A 25899-nucleotide genomic window follows, 5' to 3' on the forward strand; every position below is an offset into this window, starting at 1 on the left:
ATGCTTCAGGATGGTTCTGAGTTTTGTAGAAAAAATTTTAATCGTGGAATAGTATTTTCGGTCATATGGAAAAGGTCGCGAAAACGGTCCAAGCTTAAAATGAATAATGGTTTCAGCAAGACGGGGCAACCTGTCACACTGCAGGGAATCTCTTCGAATACTCCGCGATAATTTTGGAAGATCGCCACTCACTAGCCCTAACACCACCTGATGCGTACATATGGAGGATGCTGAAGGGGGCAGACCAATCCACCGTCTGACAATCCGGTATTGCTACATAGATTTAAGTTTTTTTTCATGCCGGAGGGCATCTTTAACATCTGTTTTATCGGGAACGTCGTCTTGAATAATGTTTGAAGGCTATATCATCTATACCAAATATGTAAATAATCATAAACATTTCAATATTCATTTCAGTACTGTTTATTTTGCCGCATACTGTATATATAGATATATATTTATAGAGAAACTAAATAAGAAGTTGTAATAAATGATTAAATTATCAGTGTTACGATTCTATATGGATATCGCTGCTTGTAAGGTAAAACTGCAAAAGGCTGAATTAAACTTTCATTTTATTTCTTGCTCCATGCATCATATTGGTAATTTAATTTCTTGTATATCCGAAGGCAGTTCGTAGCATTTTTAACTGTGTTAAAATTTCTTTTTACTTTTTTCACGGAAATAAACGGAGAGCGGGAAATAATGAGTCTATTGAACGAACTATAGACAAGAATGATAGAACGTATGTTCGTTTTATATAACAATAAAAATGGTACTTGTCAATCAATATTGGAAACATATTTTTCACCAACAGGAGATACATTCTTTATCAGAAAAAACATACCTGAAACATATATACAGATTTGAAACTTAAACGTAGAGTCTCTTTCTCTCTGTCTTTTATCCCTTCTAATCATTAGTTCTATTTCTTCGATCCTTTTTTCTTTTTCTTTCTATCTAATATATCAACTTGTTCTCACCATTTTATATTTGGTCTTCCTCTTTTTATAGGCAGGGATAATAACTCATGTCTATTTGAGATCAGGTTTAATAATGAACATCAACATCACCAACGATAATGACGAAAATCAAGTTGATGAGTTCTATCATAGAGCAGGGCATTTAGCAATAAAAGCATCGGAATAAATCGATTTTTAAATACGGCTCCTATCGATTTACAACTTTTTGCATCGTGCTCGGGATGACGTGCGGAAAAAGTCTACAATAAAAAAATAGGTAGAAATGCACAATAATTACATTTACAGCGCATAAAATGCATCCAAAAGCGTCCGCAATTTTTGGGGCCATATCAAATTTTATGAAATCCAGGCCAGATTTTGTTACTCGGGGGTTTTTGGAGTCGCCGACCGGCGACCCCCGGAGCGCCTGGTGCTCACGGTTAATGCTAGGGCACATCATCTTTTGGAGTTTCGGCACTAAATTAATACAAACAGATTACTCAGGGATTTCTGGGGTCGCTGAACACGAATACGCCATCAGAACAGGAAGAGACCCGCTGAGCAGCTGTTGTCCAGGGTACTGTTAAGACACGTCATCTTCTGGAGTTTCGAGGGATTTCGGAACTAAATTGATACAGAGTATTCGGGGGTTTTCGGAAAAGAAATCATATTCCTACGACTAGTGATGTAAGAAGAGAATATTCTTGAGAACGAGAATATTCTCGGTCAGAAAATACTCGGCGAGAATTTTCATCTTTATTTCATCTAACAATATCCCTAAACGCGTCTAGGGTTCATTCTCAGAAAATTCTCCATATCGAGAAAATTCTCGAGAATATTCTTCGATTTTTCATTCTCGAGAATTTTCCAGCACTACCTATGACACTGGGAGGGATAAGGATTACAGTAATTTCAAAGTGTTAATTGAAATATATGTTATTTTCTATACCATCAACAAGAGGTTTTTTGATTGGATAAAAAATATCAATTTGGCGATCTTTGAAAGTGAGAATGTTTTAGCTACACTTTATCATTCTTCTAAATTTTAATATTTTTCAAAAATTCTAGTTGATGGTATAGGAAACAACTGATATTTTAATAATCACTTTGAAATTGTATGTTTCAAGATCTCTGTTAGTCCCAATCACTGCAGCAGTGCAGCTATGTTTTTTTCACTGTGCCAGCAGATGGCGCATAAATCGTTTAATTTTCAATATTTTTTATGAAAATTTTTTTTCATGTACTTATTTTTAAAATAAATGTTCGTGCCAATTTTCAAAATAATTGGTACGGTACTTTTTATTTTAGAAATTCCCAAAAAAGTATATGCAATTCGTACTTTTACACTAGGACTGAATTGTACGTGAAAAAATTTAATTATGTAAAATTTTATTAGAAAAATGATTTCGAAAACATTGAAGACCGCGAAATTGAAAATTATAATGACAACCTTTTCTATCGTAATAAAATGAATAATTTTGATTAAATCTTTTGCGTTAATCGCAAATACGTAATTTGCGGTAAATCTAAAAGTAGTTCTAAACAATTATAATAATGTTATGTCGTACAGTAGATTTGACGTTTTGAAAGTACTATTTCCCTGTTTTCTGCCGTTTTTTAAGTTCGATTTGCTGCTTTTTTGCTATCCTGAAGTTGGCAATACTCAATACTATCTCTTGGGTCACCGCTACCAATGTTTCGGTAGATATACCGATTCAAAATTTCAAAATTTACCGATTTATCTACAGATTTTTTTATTTTTCGGATCATTTTACTCTTTCCAAGGTACAAAAGTATATTTTAAGGGGAGGATATGGTTTGAAATCAACATTTCAAGCACATTTTTGTGATTGTTTTCAAACTATGGTACAATTATTTTAGTTTTAAATTAAATAAGCGTATTAATTACAATTCACAGAATATTAAAAAAAATTTCAATGAAGAATTAGCCAACAGTGGCAAATTTTTACAGACACCTCAGAAAAATTTATTTTGCGGTGGACATCAGAACTCATCACTGGATTATGTGAAACAAAAAATTCAAAACTATTTTATTAGCTTATGAGTTTCTCGAATTACACTGTCGAGTTGTGTTTTATTTTTAACCTTTTCTTGGTATCACTCGGAAGTCAAAAAACGAAATTCTTTGTAACAAAAGGGTGAAAATCAACATATTTATTATTTCTAAACAAAAATAAGCATAAAATATAAGCATATGCAAAATTTGAACCGTCTTTGAAAAAGCAGTTTTGAGAAAAACGCTTTTAAAGTTCACCTTAATCTTCTTATTTGTCTGTCAAATCGTAAAGTGATGCACATCCGAATATGTTTTTGGAAGCGTGCTGGCGCGAAACCGCGGCAAAGGGAGTCGAAGGTAGGAATGAATATTTAACACATTGTATCTCCGGTAATTTTACTCCGATCAATCTGAAATTTTCAGAGAGTACTCTTGAAGTTATGCTCCATGAAGTTAGCAGGCTCCGCGAATAAGTCTAACTAAAAAAATTAAATATTTCAAACCATACCCCCCCCCCTTAAGGGAAATCACTCTACACTTGGCAAATTTAAAAATTATCCTGTATTCAAATCTTTTAAAACAGTGTATTTTTAATCAGGTATCCTGAAATTCTAAATATCATAATTAAACAAGCAGGTGACCAAATCAAATCAATACATATATTATCTTGTTTTGTAATTTAATGGTTTGTTTATATTAACATGCATGTATCAAATATGTGTTGTAAATATGAATGTTTCTTTACAAATTATTTAATATTTATGTAGATCTCTATGATTTAATTAACTTATGTCAACGTGCTGAAGCCCCGGTGGACTTTCCCCTGAGGCTGCTGATACAATGACATAGCGAAATGTATGTATAATAATAATAATTGATAGAGTTCATGGTTGTACCTGGATACTCCCTTAGGACTTTTCTTTCAAAGACGTCCAGCTTCTTTTGTGTTTACTGTCATCAACCATGTCTCGCATCCATAACATACTATTCGTCTAATAATACATTATTTTTAGACCCCGATTTTCGATCTCCTGTATGTGTTTTTAGAGCGGAACTAATGGACGAGTGAAAAATAAGATTTGTTTCCCTTTATTATTCTTCTTTGAATTTATGGTTCTTCTTTTCCATCCGTGTTTAATTCAACTCTCAAATATGTGAAACTTTCTAGTTTCAATATCGTCCTCTAATTCAACTATGTGCCTGTTTCCCCTAGCTCCGGTATGTGTTAGCTTTTTGTCTTTTGAATTATAATACTTTGCCACTGTGTCTAGTTGCAAATACAGAGTGTTCCAACGAAAATTTGTGACCCCCCCCCCCCCCCGAAAACTCAGAAACCAAGAGTCTCTTCACAAATTAAAAATTTGTATTGGAAGGGGGACGAATTTTCATGCAAAATTCATGCCCTCGAATGTAACCTATATTGAAATTTTCAAAGTCCGTTTGCACATTTGAAAAGAGCACAAAAAACTGAGTTTATAGGTTCGCTTTAATTTTTTGCGCAGAAAATTGAATGACTTTAATTTTGAAATTAAATATATTTAAATTTTTTAGAACTTTGAGCTTAAAAACCGGGTATTATTAACTTTTAATAATAGATTATTAAAGTTAATGACTGAATACCCATTTTAAAAATAATCAATAAAAACTAAGTTTAATGGTTAGCTTCCATTTTTTAAGCAGGTAATTTAATGACCGAGCAGCAGGCACGGATTTGGAAAATTGTTGTTTGACATTAATAATATTGCCTTGGAAAAGGCAATAGACCAGGGCGCATCTGTAAAAATTATAGTACATTTGGACGTTGAGAGGTGACTCCAATTTTTTTGCAGAAATTGTTTGAAAATAACTCAAATAATAATATTTGAGTTATCCTCCCTCTCAAAAAGGTCCGGAACATTGTTTAAATAATCAAAATATCAAAAAATTAAGGAAAAATTCGACTTTTTTCTTCGTTTTTTGATTATAACTTTAGAAGTATTCATTTCCGAGAAAAGTTGTACTGACATAAAAGTTGCGTAATTAAATTTCCTACAACATAGAATTGGTTAGAAATTTAAACAAGAGTCACCCTTGTTGCTAAATAGCAATAATTGCGAAAAAAACATACAAAAACAAGTACATATTCGCATTTTACGTTTTTCAACCATTTATGCTACAGTTAGGACCTTCATAGTTCATCCAGAAAAACTTTATGATACAGTTAAACAATATTGTAAATTTCATTAGGATCGGTTTAATAGATTTTGCAAAATAAATTTTGCAATCCAGCTTTCGCAAAAAACATTCATTTTTTCAAAATGTTACAGGATTGAAAATAAAGCAGATAGCAAGTTCAAATTAAAATCGATTAACTAACACGGCGTCAGGAATTTTTTTAAATAAACATTAATTATTGGTGCTACGCGCAGGACAGCGGATAGTTTGCTCTGATTGGACATTCCAATGACGTTTGATAATGATTGATACATTTAAATTTTTATTACATTTCGATATAAATAAACAAATTTGTTTATTGCAAAATAAAAACACATACTCTATCCTTTGAAATAACACTTTTTCTGGCAAAAACTTTCTTTGTTCATATATTTTAACTTAGAGAATAAAAGTTTATTATTTTTAAACATATGCAATTGTTTAAACAATATTTCACAATAATAAAATTAGTTTGATTTTTGTGGAATTAAAATACAACAAAATATAGAGTAAGAAAATAAGATATAAGATAAAGATTGGAAGAAATTTTGGTGGAAATCAACTTGTGTGAATCGAACACCGCAGTCCTGCGCGTAGCACCAAAAATTAATGTTTATTTAAAAAATTTCTTGACGCCGTGGTAATAAATGGATTTTAATTTTGCAAATTGCAAATGAAAGGTACAGTACACTTCTATAAGCAAAAAAAAATTCAACTTGCTATCTGATTTATTTTCAATCCTGCAACATTTAAAAAAAATGAATTTTTTTTTACGAAAGCTGAATTGCAAAATTTATTTTGCAAAATCTATTGAACCGATTTTAATGAAATTTACAGTGTTGTTTTACTATATCATAAAGTTTTTCTGGGTAAAATATGAAGCTCCTAAGTGTAGCATAAATGGTTAAAAAACGTAAAATACGAATACTTGTTTTTGTATGGTTTTTTTTTTCGCAATTATTGCTACTTTGCAACAAGGGTGACTATTTTTTAAATTTCTACTGATTTTATATTGTAGGAAATTTAATTACGAAACTTTTATGTCAATACAACTTTTCCCAGAAATGAATAGTTTTAAAGTTATAATCAACAAACCAATAAAAAGATCGAATTTTTCCTTCATATTTTGACATTTTGATTATTTAAACAATGTTCCGGACCATTCTGAGTGGGAGGATAACTCAAATATTATTATTTGAGTTATTTTTAAGCAATTTCTGCAAAAAAAATTGAGTCATCTCTCAACGTCCATCTGAAAACAGATGCGCCCTGGACTACAATCCGAAAATTAAATATCACAATGAATGGAATTATTTTTAATAGATCGACGCAAATTCTGGCATTCGCTGACTATAGTGGGCAGAAGTATGAGAGACATGGTGCAATGTTTTATAAGGCTTACGGACGCGGCAAGTCAAATGAATTAGGACTGATTTGTGCTAAACGGGGAAAAAACCAAATAATATAATAATATGTTGGTTTCTAAAAACTCCCAAAATATTCAGCAGAGAATTTACATTAACAACCATACCTTTGAGCTAGTCAAAGAATTTACGTATCTTGGACCGCTAGTAAACGCAACAAACACGACAAGTAACAAAATAAAAAGACGCATAGCAACAGCAAACAGAACTGTTTACGGTCTCCAGAAACATTTAAAAAATAAAAATATAAAACGTACAGTACAGCTCAATATCCTTCCTCAATATACTGAAGAAGTGGTTCTCCACAACAACAACTAATCTATTTAAAGCATCAGTTAATAAAATAATTATAGCCAGAATGATCGCCAATATTCGAAACGAATAGGCACCAAAAGAAAAAGAAGAAAGCTCAATATATATGTTACCGTTAAAACCCGATTTCAGTTAAAGCCCAAATTTACTAGGAAAAACTAGTTTTAACTATGCGCTTTAGACAATTCTAGTTTTAACTAGTCAAAACTAGATTTGACTGCTACATTCAGTTAAAACTAGAAAACCCGAACGGATTTCATTTAGAGTAGTTTATACTAGTTCAAAGTAGCTTTTTTGGAATTACTGGCGAATACCAGTTAAAATTGTTGCAAGAGACAAGTATGTATTACGGCTTGTTCGGGGTAGTGTTAATGACGAAGGCGGCCGGTCGGTAGCAAGGTAGGGTGTGAAACTGTTGATTGTTTTTCATCGTTTTTATTGGTTATATTACACCACCGTATTATACACCATTAGTAATAATATCGAAGATCAGATTGAGAGCAGAGATATAAGAACGTGTTTTGGAAATGATTTTACAAATGGAAGAGACAGATAAGAAAGAAATTCACTACAATGTTGTGACCAAAAGCATATGTAATACATAAATTAATGGTCGAAGTACAAGATGCAGAACTGTCTGCCAAAAAAACACCATTACAAGATCAAAGACTAAAATTATTTAGAATTGTTGAAGTTGGCGAAATAAAAAAAGTTAGCTTCTAAATTTGATCCCATCAAATATTATGTACCTGTCGAAAATATTTTGGGCATAATTGAAGGCCCATGTTGCTATTTTTCATGGAAATCGGGATAGGCTGAAGACTGAAACCGCCAGGAAATAGACAAATATTACTTTTTATTGATATGATCAATACTTTTATACCAATGTGTGAAACCTGCCAACGGAAGAAGAGTAAAAATATAAAAACGAAGAGAGGTCTTGTGTCCAAACCTATATTGCATTCAGCAATGAATAGTCGCTGTCAGATAGATTTGATCGATATGCAATCACAAGAGAATCGCATATAAACTACTCAAAATGAGATCCGTTCGCGATTTCTAGTCTTAACTGAATTTAGCAGTCAAATCTAGTTTTGACTAGTTAAAACTAGAATTGTCTAAAGCGCTTAGTTAAAACTAGTTTTTCCTAGTAAATTCGGGTTTTAACTGAAATCGGGTTTAACGGTAACATATACAAGACCTTAATAAGACCGGTTTTGATATATGGAGCTGAAACGTGGACCTTATCTCAAAATAATAAAAGACTTCTTGGTATTTTTGAGAGAAAAATTCTTACAAAGATTTTTGGGGCCGTAAATGAAAATGGACTTTGGCGTCGAAAATACAACTTTGAACTATATCAGTTTCACACCGATCCAGATATTGTGAAATTGTGCAAAGACTTAGATGGGCTGGACACATTGCTAGGATGTCAGATAACGAATCAACTAAGAAATTAACATTTTCAAAACCAAAAGGCACAAGAAGTAGGGATGACCACGAAGAAGATGGATTGATGATGTGAAAGAAGACCTACAGATTCTAAGGGTCAGAAGATGGAGGGAAGTTGCCAGGAATCGACAGGAGTGGCGACTTCTCTGAGAGCAGGCCAAGATCCACAACGGATTGTCGAGCCACTTATGATGATGAAAAAAGATTTTTAAGGAAAAAGATGACGCACCATGCATTTTCTTGGTGTGATAATAGGGCAGTCAATGAGGTTATTTGGCTCCGAATTCTATCCTACTATATCGATTTACTTGATATTTTCACAATAAGTAGAGAATAGCTCAAGAAACAAAGTCTACCCTATGTCGATGTGCTCTTTTATCTCGGGGGTGGTTCCCACCCCTTCTCGGGGGGTGTAAAATTTTTTGGTTACAATAACCACGGAAGTGGCTAAAGAACCTAATTCTAAGCAAAAACTGTTCAATATATTTTTTTGAAAACTCAATAATTTTTGAGTTATTCGTGGTTGAAAATTGGCCGTTTTCATTGAAAAATGACACCTTTTCGGGCGGTTTTTTGCGAATACCTTAAAATCTATGCATCTGACGAAGAAAACTATACAAAATATTTTTGTAGCTTATAAAAAAAAAACAAAGAGATTTGTTCCTTCATATCGCTGATACCTATGATTAATGTGATTCCTAATTAGACCAGCGCGCATCTGTAAAAATATTAGTATATTTGGACGTTGAGAGGTGACTCAAATTTTTTTGCAGAAATTGCTTGAAAATAAATCAAATAATAATATTTGAGTTATCCTCCCTCTCAAAAAGGTCCGGAACTTTGTTTAAATAATCAAAATGTCAAAAAATTAAGGAAAAATTCGATTTTTTCTTGTGTTTTTTTTATTATAACTTTAAAAGTATTCATTTCCGAGAAAAGTTGTACTGACATAAAAGTTGCGTAATTAAATTTCCTACAATATAGAATTGGTTAAGAATTTAAGAAATAGTCACCCTTGTTCCAAAATAGCAATAATTGTGAAAAAAACATACAAAAACAAGTATTCGCATTTTACGTTTTTCAACCATTTATGCTACACTTAGGACCTTCATATTTCACCCTGAAAAATTTTATGATACAGTAAAACAATACTGTAAATTTCAATAAAAATACATAAAATACTGTAAAAATACAAAAACAAGTATTCGCATTTTACGTTTTTCAACCATTTATGCTACACTTAGGACCTTCATATTTCACCCTGAAAAATTTTATGATACAGTAAAACAATACTGTAAATTTCATTAAGATCGGTTCAATAGATTTTGCAAAATAAATTTTGCAATCCAGCTTTCGTAAAAAAAATTCATTTTTTCAAAATGTTACAGGACTGAAAATAAATCAGATAGCAAGTTGAAAATTTTTTTGCATATAGAAGTGTACTGTACCTTTCATTTGCAATTTTGCAAAATTAAAATTGCTTAACACCACGGCGTCAGGAATTTTTTTAAATAAACATTAATTATTGGTGCTACGCGCAGGACAGCGGATAGGTTGCTCTGATTGGGCATTCCAATGACCTTTGATAATGATTGATACATTTTAATTTTTATGACATTTCGATATAAATAAATAAATTTGTTTATTGCAAAATAAAAACACATACTCTATCCTTTGAAATAACACTTTTATTAGCAAAAACTTTCTTTGTTCATATATTTTAACTTAAATAATAAAAGTTTATTATTTTTAAACATATGCAATTGTTTAAACAATATTTCACAAACAATAATAAAATTAGTTTGATTTTTGTGGAATTAAAAAATTAAAATACAACAAAATATAGAGTAAGAAAATAATATATTAGATAAAGATTGGAAGAAATTTTGGTGGAAATCAACCTGTGTGAATCGAACACCGCTGTCCTGCGTAGCACCAAAAATTATTGTTTATTTCAAAAATTTTATGACGCCGTGGTAATTAATCGATTTTAATTTTGAAAATTGCAAATGAAAGGTACAGTACACTTCTATAAGCAAAAAAAAATTCAACTTGCTATCTGCTTTATTTTCAGTCCTGTAACATTTTGAAAAAATGAATTTTTTTTGCGAAAGCTGTATTGCAAAATTTATTTTGCAGAATCTATTGAACCGATCTTAATGAAATTTACAGTATTGTTTTACTGTATCATAAAGTTTTTCTGGGTGAAATATGAAGGTCCTAAGTGTAGCATAAATGGTTGAAAAACGTAAAATGCGAATACTTGTTTTTGTATGGTTTTTTCGCAATTATTGCTGTTTTGCAACTAGGGTGACTATTTTTTAAATTTTTAACCAATTCTATATTGTAGTAAATTGAATTACGCAACTTTTATGGCAGTACAACTTTTCTCGGAAATGAATACTTTTAAAGTTATAATCAAAAAACCAAGAAAAAAATCGAATTTTTCCTTCAATTCTTGACATTTTGATTATTTAAACAATGTTCCGGACCTTTTTGAGAGGGAGGATAACTCAAATATTATTATTTGATTTATTTTCAAGCAATTTCTGCAAAAAAATTTGAGTCACCTCTCAACGTCCATCTCAATAGCTCTTTGATAAGTATTGGCGATTACAATTTTTTTATATGCGTGTCTGCGAAGATTATAACACCCAAAATATTTATAATGAAACGATTTAGTTCATAATAGATGCCGACGAAAACAATTATTTCTGAGAACTTTTTACTAATTATAATTTTCGTGGACCCACAAACAGAAATGATGTTTTTTGCCGATACTCCTCAAAAAATAAATTTTTTCGCTAACACTTTATTAGGGATTATAATTTTCACAATCATATAATCGAAAATAATATTTTTCGCGGCGTTCATTGAAAGTTCTACTCTTAACGGCATTTTTCGGAGTTATTTTTCGTAGGCGGCGGCGATATCTTCTAGTTATAATACAAAAAGAGATACGGTAGGTGAGAAGAGTTTGTTTTTTTTTGGTGCATGCTGAAATCGGTGTATTCAACTTGAAATAAAAGAGAAACGGTCGATTTTAGTTGTATAATGCTACCAATACCTTTTGTACTGATTAAAAAAACCGAATTAACAACATTAAATGTCGATTACATTCAAAGTAAGCGAGATATGCTGCAAAAAAATTGATGACTACGGAATTAAAAAAAAATGTGAAGTACATTTAACCCCTCATCCATCAGAATTTAAATGCATCGTTTTCCTTCTACAATACTTTTTATTATAGTGTTATGTTCAAAAAGTTGGACGGGTCTAAAATGAATAGTTTTTGAACAAAATAAGATCAAAATTATAGAGCGCATTAAGAATCTTCCTTTTTCTCCATGTAACTCGAAAATGATAAGAGATACGAAAAAAGGTACCACACAAAAATGTAGGATTTTGTTGAATAAAAATTTTGTTTTGTGTTTCATTATTGTATCTCTTATCATTGTCAAGTTACATGTAGAAAAAGAAGATTTTTAAGGAAATCTAAAAATGCGCTCTATAAATTGATCTTATTTTTTTTTCAAAAACCATTTATTTTAAACCCGTCCATAACACTATAATAAAAGATATTGTAGAAGTAAAAATGATGCATTAAAATTCTGGTGGATGAGAGGTTAAAAATATACTTCTCATTTTTTCTTAATCATCAATTTTTTTGCAGCATATCTCGCTTAGTTTGAATGCAATATACCTTTAATATTGCTCATTTTAAAGATATTTTTAAGCACTACAAAAGGTGTTGGTAACATTATACACCTAAAATCGACCGTTTGTCTGTTATTTCAAGTTGAATACAACGATTTGAGCATGCACCAAAAAAACAAACTATTTTCACCTACCATATCTCTTTTTATATTATAACTAGAAGATTTATGAAGGAACTAGTCTCTTTGGTTTTTCATAAGCTACAAAAATGTTTTATATAGTTTTTTAGTTAGATGCATAGTTTTTAAGGTATTCGCAAAAAACCGTACGAAAAGGTGTCATTTTTAATGAAAATGGACAATTTTCAACCACGAATAACTAAAAAAATATTGAGTTTTCAAAAAAAAATTACAGAACAGTTTTTGCTTACAATTAAGTTCTCTATCCACTTCCGTGGTTAGTTTAACCAAGAAATTTTCTACCCCCGAGAAGGGGTGGGAACCACCCCCAAAGACAAAAGCACACATCGGCATAGGGTAGACTTTGAATTAGGAGATAAGTAGAATCTATTCCCAAAATTTCATTAAAATCCATGCAGTAGGATAGAATTCGGAGGTAATATCCTATTTTGGCTCCCATCGACTGGCGTAAAACACAACAATGAATTTTTTTGGTTAATACACTTTTGAACGGGACGTGCGATGTATTTTTTCCGTTTGAGTAATAATTTACAGAGCAGTCCCCGTATATACAGCAGAAGGTACAAACCTTGACATTGTTTCATTTATTTTATAATAGAAAAGCTTCCGCCCTCTATATTTAACATATTTGTAACATTAGCATCGCGTTGTTCACTCACAGTGTGAATATTTTTAATTAGTCAATAACGTGCGAAAACCCAGACAATCAATTGTTTCACATTTCACATTATTCTGGAGGCAACACTGTCGTTGGGAGTGTTACAATTATAAAATAACGTTAGATAAACTATTTAGTATCTTTTACGTGTTTCCTGTAGAAGAGTTAAATAAAAAAATATTTTTCAATGATTAGATGTGTATTCTATTTTTTATAATATGACCCTTATCAATATTGTTTCCCCAACAAACCTAATCTCATAGGAAATCTTATAAAAACAATAGCAGCATCTGTTTAAAACATAGTTGTCAGATCGTTAACAAAGTCCATAAAATACTTTCTCCTTCACTATTATTTATGATCGTGTTTGTTATAAGTCAGTGGTCGGCAAAGAGCGGCTCCGGAGCCGCATGTGGCTCTTTGGTTCCTTAGGTGCGGCTCTGGCACAAATATCCACGGAAAGCGCAATAATATTTTCATTTAAAAAAAACTTGGTAGGAAAAACATTACCTACATCTTATTCTGATAAATTAGCTTTTATCAAACTTATAAACTTTAGCATTTGTCAAAATTCCTCTTAATGATTCGATAACCGAGTTGAAATTTTCTCTTTTTAACATTTGCATTAATAGCTTTGAAATATGTATTTAAGAACAAGGAGGTATGGCGCCCTAAATTCGAACGTCTTCGTGTTGAATTGGAAATATTTGAGAAGAAAAAAATGTTCACAACACAAGTGGTCTGCTTTGAATGACCTGGAGAAGGAAGACATGATCATTTTCAAAGCTTGGAATAGTATTCCTGATTCTTATGATCAGCTGAAAAAGCTCACGTTTGCTGTTCTTTCCCTTTGTGGTTCTACATATTAACGTTAAAAAAAATTTATGCGCCAAAATTTTTGTAATAAATACAGTGTTGTAGGAAATAAAACCTTACAAAACGAAAGAAAATAGAAGTTTCTACGATGATTAGAAACGAAAATATCTCCAAAAAAAAAACGAAAAAAAACACGTTTTAATTTTTTGGGGGTTATGGATGGGGCTAGGTAGTAGGACTTTAGTTTTATTTCCTGTAATAAAAGTTTGCTGAACAAGCAGATTTGGCTCCCAATTTTTTTTAATTGTTGTAATGTTCATATTTGGCTCTGTGGCCAAAAAGTTTGCCGACCACTGTTATAAGTGTATAAATACACTAAGCGTCAAAATTATCGCATCACCTTAAAAATGGGACATTTTTAATGTCTCATATTTCCTAAACCTGTTGTTCGATTTTAGTGGTTTTTTTAATATGTTATAGCTTTATTCTTCAAGAATATCGATGTAATAATATTGTTGCTAAACCGATAAGTGTCATTGTATACCGGGTGTAGCGTATATAAAATATTGAAATTAAAACTCAACTGTAACCTTAGGCCATCTAAACATTTTGCTTTTTGATTCATTCGCTTATGTTGGATAATAAAAAAGTTACTTTAACAACTAGCAACGTTCTTCATCAATACAGGGTGTTTCTAAATAAGTGCGACAAACTTTAAGGGGTAATTCTGCATGAAAAAATAATGACCGTTTACTTTATAAACATGTGTCTGCAAATGCTTCGTTTCCGAGATAAGGGATGTTGAATTTTTTCTTACAAACTGACGATTTATTTATTGCTCTAAAACCGATTGAGATATGCAAATGAAAATTGGTAGGTTTTAAGAGGTAGTTATTGCGCATTTTTTGACGTACAATTAAGAATTTTATATTTACCATTGCGTTCATACGGGTCATATTACCCGTATGCACGCCAATAGTGAATATAAAATTTTTAATTGTATGTAATAAAATGCGCAATAACTACCTCTTAAAACCTACTAAATTTCATTTACATATTATCTCAACCGGTTTTAGAACAATAAATAAATCGTCAGTTTGTAAGAAAAAATTCAACATCCTGTATCTCGGAAACGAAGCATTTGCGGACATATGTGTATCAAGCAAACTGTCATTATTTTTTCATGCAGAATTACCCCTTAGTTTGTTGCACTTATTTAGAAACACCCTGTATTGATGAAGAACGTTGCTAGTTGTTAAAGTACCTAACTTTTTTATTATCCAACATAAGCGAATAAATCAAAAAGCAAAATGTTTAGATGGCCTAAGGTTACAGTTGAGTTTTAATTTCAATATTTTATATACGCTAGAATGCTAGAACAGCGGTTCTCAATCTGTGGTACATGTACCACTGGTGGTACATTTCATTTTTTGAGGTGGTACACAAAACGCAAAAACAGCCAAAATCAGCACCACTATTATAGTTAATTAGATCACCTAGTTAGATATGTATTTCAGTTAGGTGGTACCAAAAATAATAAAAAGTAGGTATTTGGTGGTACATTACACAAAAAGATTGAGAACCGCTGTGAAAGAATATTCCACAGGGTGTTCCAAACTTAGAGGAAAAAATACACTATCATTGTTACACCCGGTATACAATAACACTTATCTGTTTAGCAACAATATTATTACATCGATATTTTTGAAGAAAGTCAATCCTTTTCATATTACTATAACAGATTAAAAAAAAATCACTAAAATCGAACAACAGATTTAGGAAATATGAGACATTAAAAATGTCCCATTTTTAAGGTGACACGTACATTTTGGCGGAGTGTATTATTTTTAAGATTATTTTTTTATACAATTTTACTTTAAAATAAGTTTATGTTGACGTTTCCACTTTGGAAATCAATCTCAAAATACAAATAAGACAAATTTCGGTAATAAAATTCTATAGATAATATGTTATTTAACATTTCTTTAAAGATAAGACTTCTGGGATGCTACGTGTATTATTTTATGAGTTGGAGCTTGAACATTAGATAAGGAAAGATGTTTCGGACATATTAGAAGCCTTTGAGTGATGGGCCTACAGAAGGATATTATGACTAAGTTAAGTGGATAGAGTCACGAATGTCGAGGTGTTGAGAAAAATGGAAAAAATAAATAAAGAGGTTTTGAATACAATTAAAATTAGAAAACTGCAATATCTGGGACATGTCATGAGGGACGAGCGTAATAACTTGTTGCAATTAATAATACAAGGAAGAATACAGGGTAGAAGGAGTCGCGGAAGAAGACGCATCTCCTGGTTGAACAATTTGAGACCTTGGTTTAACTGCACTTCTGCTGATCTCTTTAGAGCAGCGGTATCGAAAGTGCGAATTGCCATGATGGTTGCCAACCTTCTTAGAGGAGATGGCACATGAAGAAGAATAATTAGAAGAACTTTCGAAAATCAATACTTTTCAACTTATTCGCGAGTGAATCAAAACAAAAGACACTTTTTCAATTGATTTTTTGCGAATTATCCAAAAAGTATGTATTTTATTAAAAAAATCATTCTTATAAAAAATGTAGCTTATAATTGAAAGTTTCAACGTGAATTATGAAAAACTAATGCATTTAGTGCTTGAAAAAATCTTTATTTTTTAAAAAAAAATCTATCACCAATTCTAAGGGAGTTATCACAATAATAAGGTTGGTTCTAATTTATTTCAGAGACAAAAAAATGTGAAAATCGCCCTCTAATTACCAGCCTAATTAAAAATAATCGTTACCTATTCGAAGTTTCCCTGGTTGAAAATGCTTAGTTTTGAAAAAAATCGAGTTTGAAGTGAGAGAAAAATTTTTGAATTATTACAAAAAATTCCGTTTTTTTTTTCAAATAAATCGAAAACTGCATATAGAACTACTTATAGAAAATCAAAACCTATACAATTTTGTAATCTACAACATTTTGCGTGTCTCTAAATCTAAACAGGTAGTGATTTATTTGAAAAGGGGATTTTTTGTAAAAATACAAAATCCTCCTCTGACTTCAAACTCAATTTTTTTTCAAAACTAAGCATTTTCAATCAACCACATCTCCAGACCATACTAAAAGTGCATTAGTAAAGTGAACTGTGAAGGGGTAACAATTAATTTTAATTAGGGTGGTAATTAGGGGGTGATTTTCACATTTTTTGTTGCTGAAAAAAATACGGACCAACCTTATTTTATAATTGGTGCTAGACTTTTATAAAAAATAAATAAAAAGATAGATGTTTTCAAGCACTACAAAAAACGGTCTATGAGGTTTTCAGTAAAAATGCATTGATTTCTTCATATTTCACATTGAAACTTTAGACCAGGGCGCATCTGTAAAAATATTAGTACATTTGGACGTTGAGAGGTGACTCAAATTTTTTTGCAGAAATTGCTTGAAAATAAATCAAATAATAATATTTGAGTTATCCTCCCTCTCAAAAATGTCCGGAACATTGTTTAAATAATCAAAATGTCAAAAAATTAAGGAAAAATTCGATTTCTTTCTTCGGTTTTTGATTACAATTTTAAAAGTATTCATTTTCGAGAAAAGTTGTACTGGCATAAAAGTTGCGTTATTAAATTTCCTACAATATAGAATTGGTTAAAGATTTAAAAAATAGTCACTGTTGTTGCAAAATAGCAATAATTGCGAAAAAACTATACAAAAACAAGTATTCGCATTTTACGTTTTTCAACCATTTATGCTACACTTAGAACCTTCATATTTCACCCAGAAAAACTTTATGATACAGTAAAACAATACTGTACCTTTCATTTGCAATTTTGCAAAATTAAAATTGATTAACACCACGGCGGCGTCAGGAATTTTTTTAAAATAAACATTAATTATTGGTGCTACGCGCAGGACAGCGGATAGTTTGCTCTAATTGGGCATTCCAATAATGATAATGATTGATACATTTTAATTTTTATTACATTTCGATGTAAATAAATAAATTTGTTTATTGCGAAATAAAAACGCATACTATATCTTTTGAAATAACACTTTTATTAGCAAAAACTTTCTTTGTTCATATATTTTAACTTAGAGAATAAAAGTTTATTATTTTTAAACATATGCAATTGTTTAAACAATATTTCACAAACAATAATAAATTAGTTTGATTTTTGTGGAATTAAAATATTAAAATACAACAAAATATAGAGTAAGAAAATAATATATTAGATAAAGATTGGAAGAAATGTTGGTGGAAAACAACTTGTGTGAATCGAACACCGCTGTCCTGCGCGTAGCACCAAAAATTAATGTTTATTTAAAAAATTTCCTGACGCCGTGGCAATTAATCTATTTTAATTTTGCAAATTGTAAATGAAAGTTACAGTACACTTCTAAAAAAATTCAACTTGCTATCTGCTTTATTTTCAGTCCTGTAACATTTTGAAAAAATGAATTTTTTTTGCGATTTTTTGCGAAAAATGAATTGCAAAATTTATATTGCAAAATCTATTGAACCGATATTAATAAAATTTACAGTATTGTTTTACTGTATCATAAAGTTTTTTTGGGTGAAATATAAAGGTCCTAAGTGTAGCATAAATGGTTGAAAAACGTAAAATGCGAATACTTGTTTTTGTATGGTTTTTTCGCAATTATTGCTATTTTGCAACTAGGGCAACTATTTTTTAAATTCTTAACCAATTCTGTGTTGTAGGAAATTTAATTATGCAATTTTTTTGTTAGTACAACTTTTCTAGGAAATGAATACTTTTAAAGTTATAATCAAAAAACGAAGAAAAAAATTGAATTTTTCCTTCATTTTTTGACATTTTGATTATTTAAACAATGTTCCGGACCTTTTTGAGAGGGAGGATAACTCAAATATTATTATTTGATTTATTTTCAAGCAATTTCTGCAAAAAAATTTGAGTCACCTCTCAACGTCCATCTCAAAACAGATGCGCACTAGACTACTTTAAATTTTGTCATTTGACAAAGAAGAACCAATCAATAAACTAGTTCTTCCTTGTATTGGGCTACAGACACCATAAACCCTTAAAAAATTTCAGTTCGGTCAGATGTTACTTTAGATTTTTTGGATAATTCTAAACAAAGAAGGTCTTTTGTAATTTTTCTCTTAAGTTGAGTTTTCGAGTTATAAACAATTTAAAACTGAAAAAAGAACGAAAGTTGACGATTTTCAAGGCTCATGATTATTCTCATGGAATAGTAGTTTCTTTATCTATCTCACATATTCAGTTGTGTAAAAACCTCAGATGTCCGGAGTAAACTATACATAAAACATTCGGATAGTTTTAGAGCAGCGGTCGGGGAACTTTTTTAATCATTACCCCAAAATATTTTTGTGTAAGTTGATATTACCCCATGGCGAAGAGCAAAAAAAACGAAATCGCCTCTTTTTAGCATCTTTCATATTACAGCCAGCCCTCCATGATAATTTTGAAAAGAAAACAATAACTAAAAATTTAATTTAGACACCATTTATTCAATTTATCAATGTAATACCTAGTAATACATAACGGTAATAATAGTAATATGTATAACAAATTGAATCCCATTGGGTTACAATTGAGGGTTGACAATTTGGGGTACTGTAACAAATTATAATAATAATAATGATGGTACAAACAAAAATTAGAATTGAAAAATTAGAAAAAAAAAAGAATAATTGACAACATTCTTCCTTCACGTTTTGGAGAAATGATGTTGTTTCATGTTCTGTTCGATACAATTGCTTCAAAATTGGGACTTTTTGATGTAAGAGCGATTTGAATACAGTCTTCGGCGTTTAATCGATTTCTGTTCTTCGTTTTTATGTTCATTAGAGTGGAAAAGCCTTGTTCATACAAATATGTTGTCTTTTTAGTAAAAAATATAGAGTCCTGAGAAAAAACTTTGAGAGCCGATATCTCGGTTTTAAATTGGCTGCACATACCGCGTTTTATTTTTGAGGACAGCAGTGATAGAAGAAGGTTTGAACTTGAATTTATGTACTCGATGATTACAAAAATAATATTGTGTACTTGTATTTTTGAGCCTTGAAAAACGTCATTTTTCTTTCTCTTTTTTTTTTAGTTTTAAATTATTTATAACTCCAAAACGATCAACTTATAGAAAAATTACAAACGAACTTTTTTTTTCGAATGATCCAAAAAATCTAAAATTAATATATGGAGGGTTAAAAAAATTTTAGTAGAATTTATACAAAAAAATCTTATTTTATACCGCTAACGCAGCTTTGGGATTATAGCAAGGTAGTCTGCTATATCTAGGGCCAGTGCGGTATACAAGAAAGGTAACAGGGCCAGTGCTACGCTTCAACCGCCTATTATTACCCCTGGTTTTACCCAAGATACTCATTTTATTCAGGCTGAGTCGACCTGGGGCATATAGACATGTTTAAAAATGTCTAGCTGTTCTCGCCGGCGCTGGGATTTGAACCCCGGCCTACCTGCATGGAAGTCAGACATCCTACAGCCTGAGCTACTCCAGCCCTTCCGAAAAAATAATTTATTAATGATTAATTAATTATAGTCTGGACAAAACATTATATTGGACATATTATAATTTTTAACATACTAAATTACATATCAAATGATTTTTATCCATTAAACAGATTGGTGAAAATCGCTCTTATATCGGATCCTCTACTATTTGGAGTCTACCACATTTTACCTTTAAATATTAAAACAAAATATACTTTTGAATCACATTTGATTCATTTAGGAACATAGCAAGGGCACATTTGTGTTCTTTGAAACATATTTGATTTATTGAAAAACAAAATTGTTTTGTTACACTTGGCAACCTTGTAAAATATATTAACTGTCAGTAATAATATCAGCCAATTGTGAGTAATAATCACTGTTGGTGATAAAAGAATTGGTAAATGAGTCATACATGATAACATGTCTATTAAATGACTGTTTTAAAATTTGGAATACCTTTCAACACTCTTGTGAAATCAATAAGAACTTATAACTATATATTTTATGTTATGTCTAAATGCTATTGTATATTTGTCTGTGATAGGTTATGGTTTACATTATGTTTACTTATTAATATGAATATTTAAATTAACAATTTAGACACCAGTGGCAGATCTACAGGGAGGGAAAATATGAAATTCCCCTGCCAAAACAAGGTCCAAAATTAAAGAAAAAAATTGTCGAAACATAAAAATATATTACCTGACATGACAATTAACCCACAGACAGACAAATTCAACACAATAAACCCGATAATTAAGAAAATTAAGGGAAATTGATGTGCATTATTAAGTTATTATTTCTATACTGATAAAAGTAACTCAAAAATATCGAATTTGACTATGTTTTTAGTATGTTATCAATCTTTTTAATCTACTAAAAAACTTCGAGAAAATTGATATTTTTGACCTAAGAGTAGCCAAAGTCTGAAAATTCAATTTTTTTAAGTCTTATTTTGGGTTATGATTGAAAATTATTCTCTAAAATCTTCGTTTTCCAACGATATAAACTTACGTGCATAGAAATCGTCCCATCTAAAAATTTGGTCATTTTTGAAGTCTCGTATTTCCTAAACGTGTTGGCTGATTTAAGTGATTTTTTTAATATGTTATAGCCTTATTCTCGAACAATATCGCTGTAATAATATTATTGCTAAACAGGTTAGTGTTATTTTATACCGGGTGTAACAATGGTAGTGTGTTTTTACTCAAAGTTCGGAACACCCTGTGGAATATTCTAGCGTATATAAAATATTAAAATTAAAACTCAACTGTAGTCTTTGTCTTTATTAATATTTTGCTTTTTGATTTATTCGCTTATGTTGGATAATAAAAAAGTTAGGTATTTTAACAACTAGCAATGTTCTTCATCAATACAGGGTATTTCTAAATAAGTGCGACAAACTTTAAGGGGAAATTCTGCATGAAAAATAATGACCGATTTATTTATAAACATATGTCCGCAAATGCTTCATTTTCAAGATAGGGGATGTTAATTTTTTTTTACAAACTGACGATTTATTTACTGCTCTAAAACCGGTTGAGATATGCAAATGAAATTTGGTGGGTTTTAAGAGGTAGTTATTGCGCATATTTGACATATAATAAAGAATTTTATATTCACCATTGGCGTGCATACGAGTCATATTACCCGTATGCACGCCAATGGTGAATATAAAATTCTAAACTGTATGCCAAAAAATGCGCAATAATTACCTCTTAAAACCTACCCAATTTCATCTGTATATCTCATGCGGTTTTAGAGCAATAAATAAATCGTCAGATTGTATGAACAAATTCAACATCCCGTATTTCTGAAACGAAGCATTTGCGAACATATGATTATAAACCTAACGGTCATTATTTTTTCATGCAGAATTACCCCTTAAAGTTTATCGCATTTATTTAGAAACACCTTGTATTGATGAAGAACGTTGCTCCTTAGTTGTTAAAATACCTAACTTTTTTATTATCCGACATAAGCAAATGAATCAAAAAGCAAAATGTTAAGAAAGCCTAAGGCTACAGTTGAGTTTTAATTTCAATATTTTATATACGCTAGACTATTCAACAGGGTGTTCCAAACTTTGAGGAAAAAACACACTATCATTGTTACACCCGGTATAAAATAACAATTACCTGTTTAGCAATAATATTATTACAGCGATATTGTTGAAGAATAAGGCTATAACATATTAAAAAAATCACTTAAATCGGCCAACACGTTTAGGAAATACGAGACTTCAAAAATGACCAAATTTTTAGATGGGCCGATTTCTATGCACGTAAGTTTATAACATATTAGAGTAGAAAATATCCATGGTTTCAAAATTATTTTTTTTTTTTTAATGTCTGCACTCAACTTACCGTGTACCTGTAGCTTTATAGCCTATGTGAGTGTTTTATGTTTTTGCGATTTCCCGAATACTAGGATATCTCTGGATCCTTAGATGATACAAGGTCCAAATTTTTACAGTAGTTGTAGATAGACAATATCAAGTCCGGCATAAAGTTTTATTGAAAAATATACAAAAACAAGTCAAATAAAAAAATTAAATCCAAACTTTTTTGGGTTTTTTTTGTAAGAGTATTTTAAAAAAAATTAAATAAATGAATGGGTGATTGGAAAAAGGATAACATTACAAAATTATAGCGAATTACAGTAAGATACAAATATTCATAGAATGGCTATCTAACTTGACAAAGTGAGATAGCCTTCATAGGAATATTTATATCTTCTATCTGCTAAGCTCAAAATGGTACAATCGGCGGCTGCATTCTTGCGGATTCAACACAAAACAGTTTTCTTTTTCACTTTCTAGAAATATGGTTGTCAGGAATGTTGTCCTTTTTTCAATCACCCATTCAAATGTTTCTTTCACTCTAACTTTACAGAAATCTAAGCGGGACTAAACAATTCATACAGTTTTAAAATAAACAAAAAATTAGGTCTCTAAGTGCTTTGGTTACAGAGCTAAGTGACATAATGTTAACGTTGTCGTTAAATGGGACTTCGGGTGCCTTTAAGACCTTTTTGCTAATCAGTACAAATATATGTATTTGGGGTTATCTTTTTTGTTTTTTGGTTGGTGTTTCATTTGCCCAATTATTGTGAAGTGGCAAGTTTTCCCCAAGGCAAATGTCTTAGATCTGCCACTGTTAAACAAAGAGTAGCAAATAAATATAATAAAAAAAAGTAAAAGTGAGCAGATAAATCTACCATAGTGTTTAGACATACTTATTTATTGCGATTTGCATTGATATTTTAGCATATTTAGAAGAAATTATTCTACAGTAACTAATATTTTAAAAAATAAAATTATTTCGGATAATACATATAAAAAATAAAAGAAATGAAATATTATGGACATAATTCATTGAAGCCATTTAATTATATGTGGAAAGCTTATTCCATATCGAAATTTTGGGATTTTGTAAAAGTAGTGGATACAATCATTTTGATTTTTATACTGATAAAATAATCGCAAGAGTATACTTGGAATCTTAGATTTCATTTCGAAACCTGCAAGCTACTAGATATTTGTTAACAACTTATATACCAGCAAATTTATTATTGTGTTTACAAAAGTGTGAATAATGAGCAAAAGATATGTCTTATACAAGATACAAAATCTTTTAGTAAAGAAGCTCATATATCATGTGATTTTGGATTTTTTGTAAATGAAGGACTTTTAGTAGAATGGAACGATAATAAGTGTATTACTATAACTTCTAATTTTGATAATATAGAACCTCCCATACAAGCCAGTAGGTGGAATCACAAGCTCAAAGGAAAACATTTATTTCTTAACCACAAGTATATAATACATACATAGGAGGCATGGATCAACACAACTCATTTAATGGGAACTATGCCACTAAAATCATAGTTAAGAAGTGATATTGGCCAATATTCACACAACTGATTGATATGGGAATAGCAAATTCATGGCTTCTCAAAAAATGAGTCAATAGGTCAAATATTACTTTATTAGATTTTTGTCCATCTGTAGCAGTTCCCTACCTAAACTTGAGACTCTTATTACAAAAAGTATAATAGTAAGATACAGAACATCAGCCTAAAGTTTTGACTGAGATAAAATTCGATGAAAAAGATCACTTCATGGAGAAATGTGAAGAGCAGAGACAATGTACAGGAGAAAATTGTAAAGCCAAACCACTATTGTGGAAAATGTACTGTAACATTGTGTAGAAATTGTTTTATATATCATAAAACATAAACTTATTTTTATTAGAAGCAAATAAAAATGTTATTCCCCATAACTGTTCATTAACTCGTTCATACATACTTGCAATTCTTATAACACTAATGCCCAGTGATCTTTTAACAGGATGGGGCAGAATTCAAAAAGGTGTATCATTGTCGTCAGAGTCAAACCTCGTATGTGCTATTAAATATGTATGTACATACGAGGTTTGGCTCTGACGATGACGATATAAAGCAATTTCATGAATTTATACTACTGATAATTATGTATGTGAAATTTTAAAAATTTGAAAAAAAATTGGGTGTTATGGGTTAACTTGAATTAACTATAAGTCAAATGTTTAGAAGTCTTGTATATTGAAATTTAAAAATCACTTACCTTTACTCGTAGAATTTGCTCTCGTAAATCCTGGAGATCATTAAATGTAGACTGTGCAGTTATAGAATAAACCAAAACAAATCCTTGGCCATTTTTCATGTATAAATCTCTCATTGCAGTAAATTGTTCCTAAAATATTCCAGAATAATTTTTTTACACTACATAATATGCTAATTTTCCTTGACTTTCAAATGTTACCAAAATAAATGCCTTTTTGTCTGGACTATTCAAAAAAGCTATAAAACTGCACTGACAAATCACTCAACTGAATGACTCATCCTTTGTTCATCCTCAATAATAAAATTTTGGCAAGAGAATTTTGAATGAAGGCAATTCTGGAAGTATTTGAAGGCCAAGATATTTCTTTAATTGAATTGGAGTAATACTTACAGTTCCAGCTGTATCCAGTATTTCCAGCATACATTGTTGTCCATCTACCTCCACTTGTTTCCTATAACTATCCTCTATTGTTGGATCATATTTTTCTACGAATATTCCTTGTACGAACTGTACTGTTAAAGCTGATTTACCTACACCCCCCGATCCTAATACAACAATCTTGTACTCACGCATTTTTACTACCTAAAACAAGTAAAAATTATGACTTTGTCACATAATATTAAATTCTGAGTATTTCAAATTCCATAAACACTGATTTGCAAAACTTTAGGGTGCTTTTCTTCCTATATTTTATTCTTTGTTATTATTGGTATTTCTCTAAAGAACTGATTTTTCTGTGGAACCTAGTATATCTGCACATATTTTGTCATCAATAATCGCTTAGTGTGAGCTATTTAGGTATATGGTACGATATAAAGCCACAGGGTTAGTGGTTTACCTAACCACAATGCAACAGGAAGCTATGAGCAGTGAAAAATGTGAATATTAGAGAGGAAGTTTAATAATTCTGATGAAACTGGAAGAATATTAACACTATAACTATTTATCAATCGAGTACTGCCCCATAATAAAATTAATATTTACTGCATGCACTACTGGGGGGTCTGCCGAATATTAATGCCCTATGTCTGGAATTGACTACAATAAATTGTAAAATGGGTACATAGGTTATTGCCTTTAATTAAACAACCTCTCCTCT

The 25899-nt window shown here is 30.8% G+C and overlaps 1 protein-coding gene across 1 annotated transcript in view; it reads right to left on the minus strand.

Moving 5' to 3' along the window:
- LOC114325432 (ras-related protein Rap1) overlaps window positions 1–25899 on the minus strand; it is a 58598-nt gene that overhangs the window by 32330 nt on the left and 369 nt on the right. Inside the window, exons 2-3 of the mRNA XM_028273501.2 lie at window positions 25191–25382; window positions 24801–24929 (exon numbers count right to left, since the gene is read on the minus strand). Coding sequence (XP_028129302.1) covers window positions 24801–24929; window positions 25191–25373 — 312 coding nt within the window. The 5' untranslated portion in view covers window positions 25374–25382. The remainder of the gene's footprint in view (window positions 1–24800; window positions 24930–25190; window positions 25383–25899) is intronic.

The sequence above is a fragment of the Diabrotica virgifera genome, chromosome 10, assembly GCF_917563875.1.
Source record: "Diabrotica virgifera virgifera chromosome 10, PGI_DIABVI_V3a".
In the NCBI taxonomy this organism is placed as follows: domain Eukaryota; kingdom Metazoa; phylum Arthropoda; class Insecta; order Coleoptera; family Chrysomelidae; genus Diabrotica; species Diabrotica virgifera.